This window comes from Centruroides vittatus, unplaced genomic scaffold (genome assembly GCF_030686945.1).
Source record: "Centruroides vittatus isolate TY-2023 unplaced genomic scaffold, ASM3068694v2 contig_596, whole genome shotgun sequence".
In the NCBI taxonomy this organism is placed as follows: domain Eukaryota; kingdom Metazoa; phylum Arthropoda; class Arachnida; order Scorpiones; family Buthidae; genus Centruroides; species Centruroides vittatus.
The window spans coordinates 1,293,799-1,309,213 of record NW_027122360.1 but is presented as its reverse complement, the minus strand read 5'-3'; the positions used below and the strand labels follow the sequence as shown (position 1 = coordinate 1,309,213).

Sequence of the window (15,415 nt, the reverse complement as noted above, 5' to 3'; positions counted from 1 at the left end):
GGTTGATAATATATCACCTTGGTCAACTCCTGTGATAAATGTTAACATTAGCTTAAAGCAGTTTCCTAAGGAATCCACTTCAGATTATGTCTATAGACAGTGCTTTGTTGAAATTCAACATTGTGACAGGAATTTAATTCCTATATACACTGATGGATTGAAATCAGTTGATTACATTGGCTCAGCCCTTGTCTGCCAGGATGAAATTGTGGCAGTACAATTAGTACTGAGTTCTTCCATCTTTACTGCAGAGTTGCAGGCTATTTACCTAGCCTTAAAATTTGTAATTAGGAAAGGTCATCATTGCTGTGTGATCTACATTGACTCAGTTAGTGCACTTCAGGCTTTGATCTCGTGTGAACCTACTTCTCACTCCATAGTGATTAAAATTTGCAAACGGTTATTCCATCTTATTGTGAGTAATATTTCTGTAAAATTTTGTTGGGTCCCAGGCCATGTAGGTATAAGAGGAAATGAAGAAGCTGATGCAGCTGCAAAGTCAGCTAGTCCTTCACAGCATACAATGCATATTGAAGGAGACGATTTGAAGCTAGTTGTTAAAAGATGACTAGCAGAGAGATGGCAAAATGTGTGGAACGCACAAGTTCACAATAAACTATACGAGATCAAACCTATGATAGAAAATTGGACACAGAAGAAACCTTATGACAAGAGATCTGAGGTTATTCTTATGCTTTTGAGAATTGGACATACTCGACTGACACATTAATACCTCTGACAGGTTTTGGGCCAGAGGCCAAATCTTGACAATTTACTAGACTTTCTGAAAGTCACTAATATGTATAGAGAGATTTAATTATTTAATTACTTTTAATTTTTATTTATATATTGTTGTTTGTTTATTTTAATTGTTGTATATACTTGTTATTTTATATATTAATTTATATACAAATTGACTGTTTGCCTTGGCGCAGCTTGGCCTATATGGCTCTTGTGCCATAAAACACCAACTTAACCAACCAACCAACTTCCACGAAAGCAGTTGACTAAAGACGTTGTTATTGTTACAGTTGGGAGTACGAGATAGTACTATAAAAGCAGTATAGCTTTGTTTTCTCTCTCAATTTTTGTTTTAAAGGGACATATATGATAGTTATTTGCAAAACACAGGATTATTTGAGGTTGACCCATACAAAAAACATTATAAATAAAACAAACATCATGAAACCCGATAAATTTGTAAAGCCAAACGACCGCCAGATTACATTGGGCTATTTTTCCATAATTATATTTAATTAATTACTAAATAATTTGGCATATTCTGGAAGAAAAGAATTGGCCCAGAGTGGGACTCAAACCCTCAACTCCTGCTTACCATTCAGATGTGTTGTCAGTTATGCTACCTCCAATTTAAATATGTCTGAAATAGGAGATTGGACTGGAGGTTTGGGTAGCGTAACTAGCAACGCATCTGCACAGTAAGCGGGAGTTGCTGGTTTGAGTCTTGCTTCAGACCAATTTTTTTCTTCCAGAATATTCTAAATTATTTAATAAATATGAATTTATAATTATTAAATTTAATAAGAGATAGCACCTAAAGCCTCCCCTAGTGACAAATTATTTAGTAATTAATTAAATATAACCATGGAAAAGTAGCTTGATGTAATCTGATGGTTGTTTGGCTTTATAAACAAAAAATGATAGGACTACTTATCAACTGCACCATTCAGGCTGCCATTACTTAAGCTTGTTTCTGTTGCAGAGTATAGTAAGACCTTGCTTAACACAGGATACGTTCCTAGACAACAAAACACTAAATGAAACAGTGTTAAACAAGGCCATTTTAAAACAGAGTAAATAGGGAAAGGGGAATACATGACCAAAAATAAATGGATTTTACTTTCATTTTAAGTAATTTTTATATTAATTTGCAAAATAATATATGTTAAATAACACACAAACATATGCACACAGAAATGTAAACTTCATTTTTTGTGATGAAGGTTTCGGCTCTTCTGAAATTCTTGCTTTTTGCCATAAAGTTGTGTAGTTTCATTTGTTGCTTTTTTTTTCTTTCCTTAAGCGAATGTCGGTAGCAAGAGATCGCATTCAAAATGCTTCATCTTGCTTTTGCACTCCTTTCAAAATCTGGATCATTTGCTACAATTTGATCAACAATTTTGGTTATTGTTACCAAACTTTTACTGTAGAGAAATTCTTTGGATTCTTTGTTTTCAGAATCTTTATTTTTCAGTTATACACAAATTCTTTGTTCTGCCAGTTCTTGAAGGTTGTCGTTGGTAAGGCTTTCACCAGAAATCTGCGGTAACTCCTGAATATCCTGCTCATCTACATCTCCTAGTCTTGCTGTATCAATTAAGTTGACAATTTGGTCAACCTAATGATATAGCAATAGGTTTTTCTCATTGAGAATTCTTGGATACCTTCAGCCATAACTTCTTCCACACTTTGTTCATGCATTTATCAGTTAATTCTTGCTTCATGAAGTTGATATTCCTATGGCATCCATGATGTTATATTTTTTTGCACCAAACAAACAGATTTAAGGAAAGTACAGCACTATGATGAATTGCCACTTTTTGCTGATTGGTTTGTGTTCGGAAATGATTGTATTATATACGGTTCAATGAAATGCCATGATACTTTGAATCAGCATAAATTTTGAGCTGTTTTTAGGCTTCGAGCAGACCGTGTTATATTGAATCAGCGTTAATCAAGGAAGTGCTAAAAGATGTCTTACTGTATCATGTTGGATGGTGGATGTGTACAAAACATGTCATGTGACTCTGCTTTGACGTCACTTGGTCACGTGACTATCTCAAAATGTCACTTACATCTGCGACGTATTTCCCAAGGTCTTTTCGAACTCTGAAGAGACTGCAGATCACAGTTTGATAAACATTGCATTTGTTATCATAAACATTGTTCCAGTTATACTGCTTGCTAACATTTTACAACAAAACCTACCAATTTAAGATTTGATAAAGACGATTTATTATTTTATTATTCAAATTAAATATTAATAATTTTAAATAAATAATTATAGATTTATTATCTAAATTTTCAAATATACATGGTTTATATAACTGTTTCATTTTAAAATCCGAACTAGCTATATAATAATATATATATAAATTTTTTTAGTTTGGAAATAAAATGTTTCATTTAACACAACAGATATAACATGTGTTTTGTGAAATTAAATAAAAATAATTATAAAACCAACCAGCACTGGTCCATGGACCACAGTTTGAGTAGCTCTGTGTTAGAGCACACAGATGCAAAGTTCAAAAGATATCAGCGTCAGGTTAGCCCATATTTCGTTTTTAATTTTTTTTATGAATAATTTTAGTGTCTGTAGTCTGTTAAAATTGTTTGTTAGTAAATAATTACAATAATGAAATGCTGTTAACATTCTGTCCTCACTCTTATCATTAAATAATATATAATTCATTTTGGTACTTTCATAATATGAAAGCACCAAGTAACATCACAGAGAAATTCACTTATTAGTAAGATAAAGCATGAGAAATGAAGTTCAGAATGAATAAAGTAAACCTACATATGACAGAGTTACATTACAGAGCCCTTTCTCTTGTAAGTCAAACATTATGTAATTTGTGTACCAATTGAAATTTTAATTAAAACTTATGATAATTAAAAGTTTTAATTAATTAATATCAAATTTTAACTAAAAAGAATTAAAATAATGTATGCAATAATGTCATTGAATAATGCAAGATTAAAATGCCGAAGAATAATCATACTCTTCTGCATTGTAGAATCATTAGAGAAAAACATATACAATCTTAAAAATTTAATACTTTCTACTTTAGGGTAGGAAGTATCCTTTTTTTTAAAGAGTAATTTTATAGAATTGTTTTAAGGCTGCTACACAAGTAATTTGATAATTTATTTGTTGTGTTTTTTTACGGTGTTAATCTTTTTAAAAATAAATCATCATCATCAAATCTTAAGTTGATGGATTTTGTTGTAGAATGTTTGCCAGAATTATAACTGAAACATAACAAATGCAATGTTTATCAAACTGTGGTTAGCAGTTTCTTTGGAGTTCAAAAAGTGATACATCAGAGATATCATGTGACTGATGTGAGTGACACTTTGAGGTTGTCATGTGACCGAGTGACACATTTTGTATGTATATGCCATCCAATGTGATACTCCACAACAGAAGCAAGCTTAAGCAATGGCAGCCTAAATGGTGCAGTTGGTAAGTAGTACTATTATTTTTTGTTTATAGTGTTTTTTATATGGGTTGGTGCCAAATAATTCTGTTGTGCAAATGAATATTATATATGTCTCTTAAAAAAAAAAATTCAGAGAGAAAGTAATGCTATATTGTTTCTATAATACTACCTATAACAAAATTGTCAAGCATCTCTCAATATCTCTGGGCTGCATGGCCCAATGGGCTGTAACAAAACATGTCACAGGCCCATTGGGACTAGCTTCTTTGTTGAAGAATGATTTGAAGATAAAAGTGATTATGAATCTTCCTCAGACTAACTTTAGGCAAGTGCATTGCAATTGTAGAATTTACTGGAAAATATTACTGTTTTTTTTTTGGGCCTGATGTGACAGTTACAGGTGTTCATTGTTCCATTGAGGTAAAAATGTGCATCTGCTCCATAGAATCACTCGTGGTCACAGCACATCATCTTCCGTTCTGGCAAGGCGAAGGTCAATAGAAATGTCAGTCAGGTTTTGCTGTTGTCAACAAGCAACTTCTGGTTTTGGATGATCTTAGTTGGATAATTATGCACTAACTTTATCAGTACCTTTCACACTGTACTACAGAATACACCCAACTGCTGTGATACTGCACTACTAGTCCATAACATTATTCATTGACTCTTTAACAACAGTTGTGGTAACATCTTCAACTACTTATGAAATGTAAGGTTTGTGCCCTCAATTGGATTGAGCTTGGGGAATCATTGGTCTTTGGCATAAAGTTTTATGATGGCATAATTCTCAAAGTGCAGTTGCATCATTGCTGCTGCTTTCATGAAGTGACAGCAGTTGTCTTATTGTATAAAAATTGTATAAACCACAATATGACTACTACTGACATTTTGTCACACCAAAACACATATGGACAAGGTTTATTGGTGATTCAGATGTTTACACAATGCAATGGGCATTGTGTAAACACATTCTGAGCAGACATGAGGTCATTTGTTTCTCTCAAGTGATGGGACCATGATCTAATGTGATTTTGATTTTGTCATTGATTTGTTTGATAATGTGACAATGATTGAAAAATCTGACAAATTAGATTTTCTTCAACGAGATTGCAACTTGTCGAACCAAGGTCACCAAGTTGCAAGTTTGTTCAAACAAGACAAATTCATGCCTACAGTTTTGAGCAACAAAATGTCAGCAGTAATCATATTGTTTAAACTAGCTTCAAAACAACTTAACAAGAAATGTTCATTCTAACAAGCTATGATGGTAAGTGTAGCTGATTCAACTTTCAACAGTAGGGGCCACTTTCATTTTTTCAATATATCCAAAACTTGGCTGCAACACATGCATTTATGCTTTTTCTTTGCTTACAGTACCAAAGTGCCATTGTGGTGAGTTTTGGTACTAATTTTTTTTATGGGAAAAATCTTCTGCATGTTCTGAAATGTTAGTTGGATTTGGCTGTATTTGGAATGCCAAATATTTCTCTAAACAGCATTAACTTAGGTACTTCAGTTATGAATCGCATGGTATATTGCAATGTATTTTTGATTTTTCTATTATCACTAAACGATAAGTAATAACTAAGTAAATTTCACAAGATTTATGCATTCATTTACAAATATTTGAAACTGTTTTATGTTTTTACTAGCTTGAAGAAAAATCCTGCAGAACGTGCAGACTTAAAAACACTCATGGTAAATGTGCTTAATTTAAATTATTTGGGATACTTAATTAAAAATACTTACGGCTATTCATTTCTTGTAGAATCATCCTTTCATCAAACGATCCGAAACCGAAGAAGTAGACTTTGCGGGATGGGTCTGTCAAACGATGGGACTCGATCCTTCGACCCCGACAAAATTATCGTCTGACGTGCAAGTGTAAAAGCGATCCTAGTTTGCATTTTCTATATTCGGAAGCTATTGTCGAGCATTTTAAACGGGGAATCTGAAGAGAATTTTCTGTGACCCGTGTATCCTCTGATGGTTTCAACTATCTTGTCTCTATGAGGCTTGTTTGTATTTTTATCTCTTCTTAAGTTCAAATTTTCAGTGGTATGATTAATCTTGTAGAAGAAATTTAATGGAGATATCGTTTGTTAGACTATTTGAGATTTGGAGGTTTGTCATAAATTTTTTATTTTATATATATATTTTTTTTTTTTTTTTGATTTTTCTCTATTTTAAGCTTTGGCATCAAAATGCAGCTAAGCTCTTAGAGCAATATTTTTCTTTAAAATATATTTAAATCAAAACCATATTTTGAAACTTTACAATTACTTTGTCTGTTTTTTTTCCATTAATTTTCTTTTACAAATTGAATTCAGTTGTATTATTCATAAACATTATTCAAAAATTCAAAAAACATCCAAAAAAATTAAAGGAAAGTTATTTTGACATATTTTTAAATGTTTTGCTTTAATTAATGGATATAATATCTACGAATTGACGATTTTAATAATGGCCAGAAGCAAAAACTAAGGCTGAAATATGTAAGAAAACTGAATCTTCGTATTAGCATTACTTGCTTCGCATCTCAATAATCGTTTCTTAATTTTATTTATTTTTGATTGTTCAATCGAATATCAAAGACAATGGATATCGTATGTTTTAAAATTCTATTGTCGAGTATGAAGCTCCAATAGAAAACGTACGTCCTTTTTGCACGAAGAGTATGTATATATATTCTCACAAGATACATGAATATTATATAGCACATGTTAATGGCAAGTGTGGCCAAACACATTTTGACTTCCGTTATGTCTCATTCCATCATAGAATATATTTTTGATGTATCGTAAGTTGATCATATCTGTTGTTGAAGCTGTTGTTAAAATTAAGAAAAGGGGGAAGAAATTTATTTTCTTCAATTGTATGAGATTCATTTTCATTCTAAGAAACAATTATAATAGTATCTAGCAGTATTTTGATATTTTCAAACTGTATTTATCTGGAATTCTTGCCTTTATTTTTTTACTTTGTGGCTGAAGTAAAAGAAATATCTATAGGCTTATTTACAGACTTCAAGTTTTGTTTTTATGAAATTTTCAATAATTCAGTTGACGAAAAACTTAAACAGAATCATTTGTTTTTGAAGTAGTTTGCACTTTATCAATTTTTTTCATTTTCTGATTTGAATTTATTTAAATAACATATAATTTGATTTGTACAGTCTAAATTTTGAGATTTTATACATAATCACTAAGGATAAATGAAATAACTGCTTTTTTCCTTCCTCATTTTGTACATATTTGTAATTTTTAGGTCGTTTCGAAAAGGTGGAATTACATTTTTCCCTATAAGTGTAGTGTTCGCATGCATTATGTAATTTTTCAGTATAAGTGTATATTAATTGCAACAAAGAGTGAAACCTAAAAAAATGATAAATGCATCTGATGTCGGTTTTGTATGTTATGTACAAATACAAAAATATCATGCCGTGATTCAGAGCGCATTTCGAATCCAACTACGCTATACTCTATATTGGCAGCAATTTATGCAAACGGCCGCAGCATCGGAGAAACAATTCCGGTCACAAATACTTCACGCAGAATCTGACATTGTACCGTTCGCGATATCTCATTGTATCGTAGTCAAAAGATAACTTGTACGGTAGCTGTCTGGCTCAAAGACGAACATAATTTCACTCTCGTACATGTCGACGTTCGACGATAATGGACATTTTATATAATTTATCAGTCGAATGTAATTATTATTTTGGGAAAAGTATGGTTGTGAGAAAAACAAAGAGTTAATTGTAAAATGTACTTTCCTTCTAATGTGCCTATTCTGGCAGTCATCGACTGCATGACATTAAAACAATATCATACTGTCTCTTTTTTACTTTATTTCTTTTACTTTGTTTATAAAATTATGCAAACATTTTGAATATAAGAGTGTTTCTGCACTGTATTCGTTCAACAAATTTGTGAAAAACGTACAAGTAAATTTCATGACGATGCAGCGACATAACAATTGATTGGTATAAAGGATTTTTAAAATGGCATTAAACAGCTTATAAATTTAGTATTAAACCACTTAAGACTTCAGGCTACTGCTATGAATAATTAGTCTGAATTGGATCCACAGAAATTTCTGTAGTTCAAATTTGGATGTTTGATATTCTTCATTACTGTTTTCTTAGTATGGGCCCAAACCAACCTGTGATTTGTACAAAAAAAGACCCTGTTTAATATTCAGTACATGCATGGTAGAAACAGTTTAAAAAATAAACGTATAAGAGTGATCAAACAAAGTTTGTCAGATAGGAGTAGGCTCGGCAATGTCAAATCTCCACAACACCTGCCCGATTCGTCACTTGCTGACGAATTAGTTAGAATTTCAAATGTCATTCCTCATACAAATCTTGGATATGAGTTTGTTTCTTGTAACACTTCACAGAGCAAAACAAAAACAGTATTGCCAAGTCTATACCTCTCAAGTAAATTTTTCATTTACTTAAGATAGTCCAGGTTATAAAAATATGCCATTTGCAAAAAGTATTACTATTTAAGTTAAATTTAACAATATATGGTATATATTTTAATATCAAGCAGATGAAAGATTTTATTATTAAAAATCAGATTATATGAAAAACCAATTTAAAAAATATGATCTCGGAAGTGTAACATAGTGATTCTCTTTATGGAAACTGGCATTGAATATTGTGGACAAATCAAATATTCTACCAGAAAGTAAAGTTGTCTTTTATATATATTAAATATTAGAATATTCAGAGTATTTCAGAAAACTATTTTGAGAAAAGGAATAACATAAACAGAGCTTTATAAATTTTTCTTCACATTTCTCTAAACAATTCGTCCATCAAAACAAAAGCATTGATATTCTAAGAAATTCTCGTGTAAAAATTCCATTAAGAGATGCAAATTTTGGTAAATCTTTAGAGAGTTTGACAGTTGTATAACAGTTCCATTAGAAATTTAAATCTACTGAGAACTGGAGTGTTCCCTATAGGTTTTCATTGTATTTATAGTTTCAATAATTTCAAATTAATTTTTTATTTCCATCTTTATGTATAAGATACTCAGTTTTCTGTAATTTAAAAATTTGACATTCCTGTATAAGTCTGTAAATATTAAATTTAACCTTACAAAAATGGCCAAAACAGCTTAAATTCATCTTCATTTTAATATTACAATTACAATATACTTTTTAAAATTTTTCACCACACTTTTTACATATCTGAACATCCATTTCTTCTTTAAAAATCTATAGAGAAGGCAATAGATTTGCTGTCACCATAAATTCTGGTATATGAAGTTTTTCATTATAAACTGTGACAGTCAGAAAATATTCTATTCCTAAATTTTGTCAGAAACAATCATTGGCTGTTCTGAAATTTTAAAAATTATAAATTTTCATTGGCTACCGAAATTAACTTTCTTTTATTGCTATTCATTTACCTTAATCTAATTTTAAATTTAGAAATGGCCAATAAAATCAATTTTCTATTAACCAATAAACGAAAACAACTATTTCACATTGTTTCGTCACACACGTTCAATTTCCAGATATTTCATTAGATAGTTTAAATCAAACAGTGTATCAATTGTAAATTAATTACATTCTTTCCTTAATTATGTAGTTTGGTATTATTATAATTAAAATTGATGTTATATTAATGTACAGAAAAGCTGATATTTAATAATATGTTTTTGTATTGTAGTTGCACGACGCTGCAGTGTGTGTTTCACACTTGTACTGTACGATTTCCATGGTTATAGTTTGTAAAACAAAAATGCTGCTTAGTAAACAACAAAGAATGGAAGCAATATCCAAGTTGGAAACCGAAAAAGTAATTAATGTGTTGGATATTTTACTTATCCTTTAATCTGAGAAAGTTATTGGCACGTTAACAGAGAAAGTGATTGAACCCATTCATAGTTTCTCTTTCAAAATTCCCTCGATATCCGCCTGCGTCGTAATTATAAGAGTGACAATTGTTAGTCAAACAATAATCTAATCTCGTTAATTTTCTCGTAAACAAAAGAAGAAGAGATTGCTATCTTTCCCATTATCTTTACTATTGATCGGCTACTCGGATTTCGATGTAGATATCCTAATTACGTCTCCGATAGATCGAAAATGTGGATAATTTTGTAATTAAAATAATACATCTTTGAATAATTATGGAAAAATCATTTAGAATGTTTTCTGCTAACGTGTGGCGCTTAATTAAATGCTTTGTGTTGCTCGATTATCACGTTTAAGATGCACTTTTTAAAATTTTCGCTTTCAGAGTAAACGTTCGAATACTTGCCGTGTATGCTAGCGACACCAGTGGTAGAACTCTGAACTAAATTGCTATTTTCTACGATACCGCTAAGTACACTAGCGATATCTGTATTACAAATTTACTAGGAAAGAAAGTTGATGTGTCGATATAACAATGGAGTAAGTCAGAGACACCGGTATCAGAATTCGGAATTAACTTGCCTCGTTTAATTGTAGAATATTGTTTTTATATTATTCTTTAAACTAAGCGATAAAAACTCTTGTCAATAAGAAATATTCTAAAACAAAGACTTCAGTATTCTTTTATTCTTCAGAATTAACGTTTATTTACAAAACTTCTGGAGTATTTGTGAAAATCAACAGTTCTAAAAATGTAACATATTCCCCGATTTAACGGCGTCAAAGTTAACGGTTACGTTTATTTCTGACACATAGAAAGATCGAGCTGGAAGGAAAAAAAGGAAGGAAAATGTATAAATGTAAACAATAGGGACGATTTTTGGAAAATAAAATAAACCTGAAAGATGGAACTTGTTTTGAAGACGGGTCCCTTGTTGCAACTCAGTCCGGATGGACAGGAACAATCCATAACATTTCCATTCATTATACTGCTCTTAACGTCCACTTTACAAATTTCGTCTGTAAATATGAACGGTTTAAAGATTAATGGTTTGGCTTGTATTAATAATATATTATGCTGACGTGGTGGTTAATTTGTGTGCGTTAGTGTGCTTTTGTATATGTTTATATAAAAAGTGAAGTGCAGATATACATTTTTTGCAAGTATTTGTGGCCACTTGTGTGTATCTTCTATAACTATTCGTTCGTATTTGCCTTTTCAATTATAAATATTGTATTATGAAGTGCATATTCTTAAATATTTTATTACTATTTCAAGAATTATTTTCTACACCCGAGTGAAACAATGTTGCATTCAAATTAATTAATATATAATCGATTTTTGTAACAAATACTTTTAAAAAATTATTGGACAGACTTACTTTCTTTAGGTGTAGCTCCACAGTATTTAAAATCCATATAGCCGATGCAACAGGACTTCTGGCCAGATGATAACTGAAAAGTAAAAGTAATTAACATGGAAAAACACTTCATTAAAGGAAAAGATAGTGAAATATCTTCACCTGGACCGCGATCAATAATAAAAATAATGGAAATGTGTTTGATTTTGGAACCATTTCTAAGTAGCTCCGAGATTATGTCCGAGTATTTTCTTATACCTGCGAAAGTAAATACGAGACGTTGTGCAAACAGGTAATGTGTGTAAAGTACTGCGGTGAAGCATGAAAGGTACTTTAAATGTAGATAATTTTAAATCGTATTTTGATACTAAGTTCCAATGAATGAATTTTCACATTGTCTATTTTAATTTTTTTTTAATTACCGAAAGTTAAGGAACACGATTAAATTACAGTTTTCATAATTGTGTCTAGTAGTAGTATAAATATAACACCAAACCAGTATTCGTATTTTATGTACTGTAATATACGTGTTACAGGTGATATATGCGAGGTTTGCGTGCACAGAACTGACGAGAAGGGGGATACCGGGGTTATAATCACTAAGCCGGGTGCATAATAAATTTATGTATGATTCTGACTTTATATAATAATATAATTATGAAGTCTGGGAATCAGTTTATGTAATTCCAAGTGTACGAAGGAGAGGAAAACGTGAGCATTAAGTGAAGGTTTAGAATGGCTCTAGAAACAGCCCCAGGTTCGTGATCGCTCTCCACCCTGTGTGCGTGCGAGATTGTATGTTTGTGTACTTGTGTATTACAAATGTATGCATGTGACCGCATGCGGTACACAATCGTTCGCTATTGTGTACGTACTGTACTGTGTTAATACGTTGTATACATAAGCATTATACCGGTAATTTGCGTTAACTTTACAAAACTTAGAAAAAAATTTTAAAGAATATTTGATTAAAAAATCAAAAATTACTGAGAAATTTCGAGAGAGGTTTTTTTTTCATTTATGAACTACAAAGCATGAAATTATGATTAAAATCAATAAAAGTTAATTGTGTTTGACTAATTATATGCACAGTTAAACAAGTTAATTTTTTCTCTTTTAAATAAGATTTTTTTTGTTTACAAATAATTATTATTTAACGCCTGAATGATGTCGATTATTAATTTTGTAACCTTAAATTTTTTACAAAAATATGTATAAGATGTTAGACAATACTTTAATTAAAATTAAATTTTAAATTATAATAAAGATTTTCTGCCCTATTCTGCGACGAATATTTTTTCCTATCTTTTGTATTCACAAAAGATAGGAAACACTCGCAAACTGAATTTTTATAGAAAAATTGCAATTTAATCTAGGATTTGAACCCGGAATCATCTGATTAGTGTATATCTACACTAGATGGCGCTTCGTGTTCTTTTTGCGCTATCGTCGCGTCGCTCACGTCACGTTCAATTAAAAGCAATAAATTATTTTAAATATGGAATCAGTGTCAAAAAAACTTTAAAATAATAATAATGAGGCGAGACGTAAAATTTTGAAATTAAAACGGTTATTTATAAATACTTAAAAACAATAAAGACGTAGTTCCACGCGACGATTAGACGACGATCGCTTCTCTTAATAATATGTCATCGAAAAGATGGTACGGTACAGCGAACCGAAATATTGACTAAAATTTCTTTATATAAAAATTTATAGAAAGTGTCTATGAAATTTTACGTTGGAACATAAAATACACTCCATTTGAATTATAAGGATGTTAAAAAATTATTTTTGAATAAAAGAAATTAATTTTTTAAGATTAAGCATTAATATTTGGAATGCAAGTTTTAGTGTACAATAAATCAAAATTAAAAATTGAAAGGAGGAAGGAACAACGGATATTGACGATTCTAAAAATAAATAAATATAAATTATAAAGGTTTTAAACTCGATAAAAAATTTATTGGAGATTCTTAACAATCAATTTCAAATCTGAAAATTCTTTGCGGTAAATTATAAATAAATATAAAATCCTCTTATACTTCATTTTATTTATAAATAGTAATTACTTTTATAATTATTTAAATTATAAAATATTTGCTACACAATACACATAAAGAATTAACGTTAAATCCATAAAAGGCCATTAAAACTGCATCAAAACAATTCATTTTATTTAAAAATTGCGTTAAAATAATTATCGAAACACACAAAACAAAGAAAACTTGAAAAAAATGTTTTAGTTTTTTTTTTTACTTAAAACTGATTTTTATAGGGATTTTTTAAATAAAACCCATCCCTACTCTCAAAATGGTTAAAAATATTTTTTTTTTTAAATATGATAACAGATGGCGCCATTAAATGCTGACGGGAAAGTTAGACAACTCGTTGCCGCATTTTCTTACGAGGAATAATAACTATTTCTTTTTATAACCTTAAATTGCTTTTATTCCAAAAAATGTATTTTTTAAATAATTTTATTAAGATATTTTGTGATTTTTGGAAGATTATTTTTTATTTTTTAAATTATCTTTTGTAATTTTTAAAATATTTATCATCATCATAGAAAGTTTGGTTAAAGTTTACCTAGGGAACCCCAATGGCCGCGCTTCCGGTAATCTCGACGGCAGGTGATGTTAGAAATTCGGTGTAGGTGGCGCAATTTTTAAATAACGCTATCGTACGCAAATTTTTTGTTTTTCGTGACGGCTCGACTGCTGCGAGTGGTTTTTTTTCCCACCAGTTAAACATTTTTGAAGAAAAAATGCTACTTTCTGCTATTTTTAATAGTAAATAGGTAAGTTTTTATTCCGTCTACTTTTCGTGATGCAACGTGCAGCAAATTTAATAATTCTATCGTATTCGTAATTGTTGTAAGACGTTTTTTTCTTTTTTTTTTTTGGCGACAAAATGGAAACTGCATACATTAATTCTGAAAATTTTTGGATTAATTGTACCTCCGGTCGTTTCTTTAGATTAATGTACTCTGGTTTCGATGATTTGGCAATAGATAAGAAAATGCCTAGTGATGTGAAATTTGCAATATTCTCGAATTTGCAACACGTAGAAGAGGTATGCGACAAATGTGGGAAACGTCGTAAATTAATGTATAGAGCAGATAAAAACACTGTATCGATGCGATGTAATGTTTGCAGGACGAATTATTCAGCTTTCCAAGGAACCTTTAAAGGGAAATGTGGTCGTTTGTCGTGGGAGAGTATTTTGTCATTTATCTGGCACCTACTGTGTTTAGAGTGTTCGCTAACTGTTGCTGCTGGAGCTTCGGGAATCTCCAAAAAAACAGCAGTCGACTGGGCAAACTTTTTACGTTTTGTTATGATGGTTTCCATTAATAACCTATGTACTTTTAAGATTGGCGGGATAAATAAAGTTGTGGAAATAGACGAAACAGCAATTGCAAAGAGAAAATACGAGAAAGGTAGAAAATTGAAGGGGACGAGGTGGGTTGTAGGAGGTGTGTGCAGAGAAGGGTCCGGAATCGAGCCGAAATGGAAAGAACCGGAGTCCGTTCCAGCTGCTCCATAAAGCGACGAGTGTAAGAAGGGAAGAAAAAGTAAGGCACATTCGTGTGGCGAAACTAAAAAACGTGTAAAAATATCAAGTAAAGATAGAAACATCAGCGATAAGGATCGCAAATCAAGGAAAAGCGAGAAGAAACGGAAAGGAAATGTATGACAGAGCGTCAAACACGTGAGTAACAGTTTGTTTTATATTTCATAGCTAGCTGAACTTGCAAAATAATCTTAAAACATTTATTTTTTACTAATGTAATTATTATTTTTTCAAAAAATTATACATACTAATTTGCATAATTTTTTGAACGTAGTACGCGTGCTTAGTACAGCAAACAAAATGGCGACCGGAAGCGGGGCCATTGGGCCTAGGTAAACTTCAACCGTAAGTTTAACAACATAAAAATAATACAATACAAATTAGCAATACAAAAAGAGAACAATTTCTCTG

General features: G+C 31.0%; 1 protein-coding gene across 1 annotated transcript in view; it reads left to right on the top strand.

The window, feature by feature from the left end:
- Dsor1 (mitogen-activated protein kinase kinase 1) overlaps positions 1-8,027 on the top strand; it is a 39,708-nt gene extending 31,681 nt beyond the window's left edge. Inside the window, exons 10-11 of the mRNA XM_067275170.1 lie at positions 5,843-5,888; positions 5,959-8,027. Of these exons, the coding sequence (XP_067131271.1) occupies positions 5,843-5,888; positions 5,959-6,078 (166 nt within the window). The 3' untranslated portion in view covers positions 6,079-8,027. The remainder of the gene's footprint in view (positions 1-5,842; positions 5,889-5,958) is intronic.
- The last annotated feature ends 7,388 nt before the right edge of the window (positions 8,028-15,415 follow it).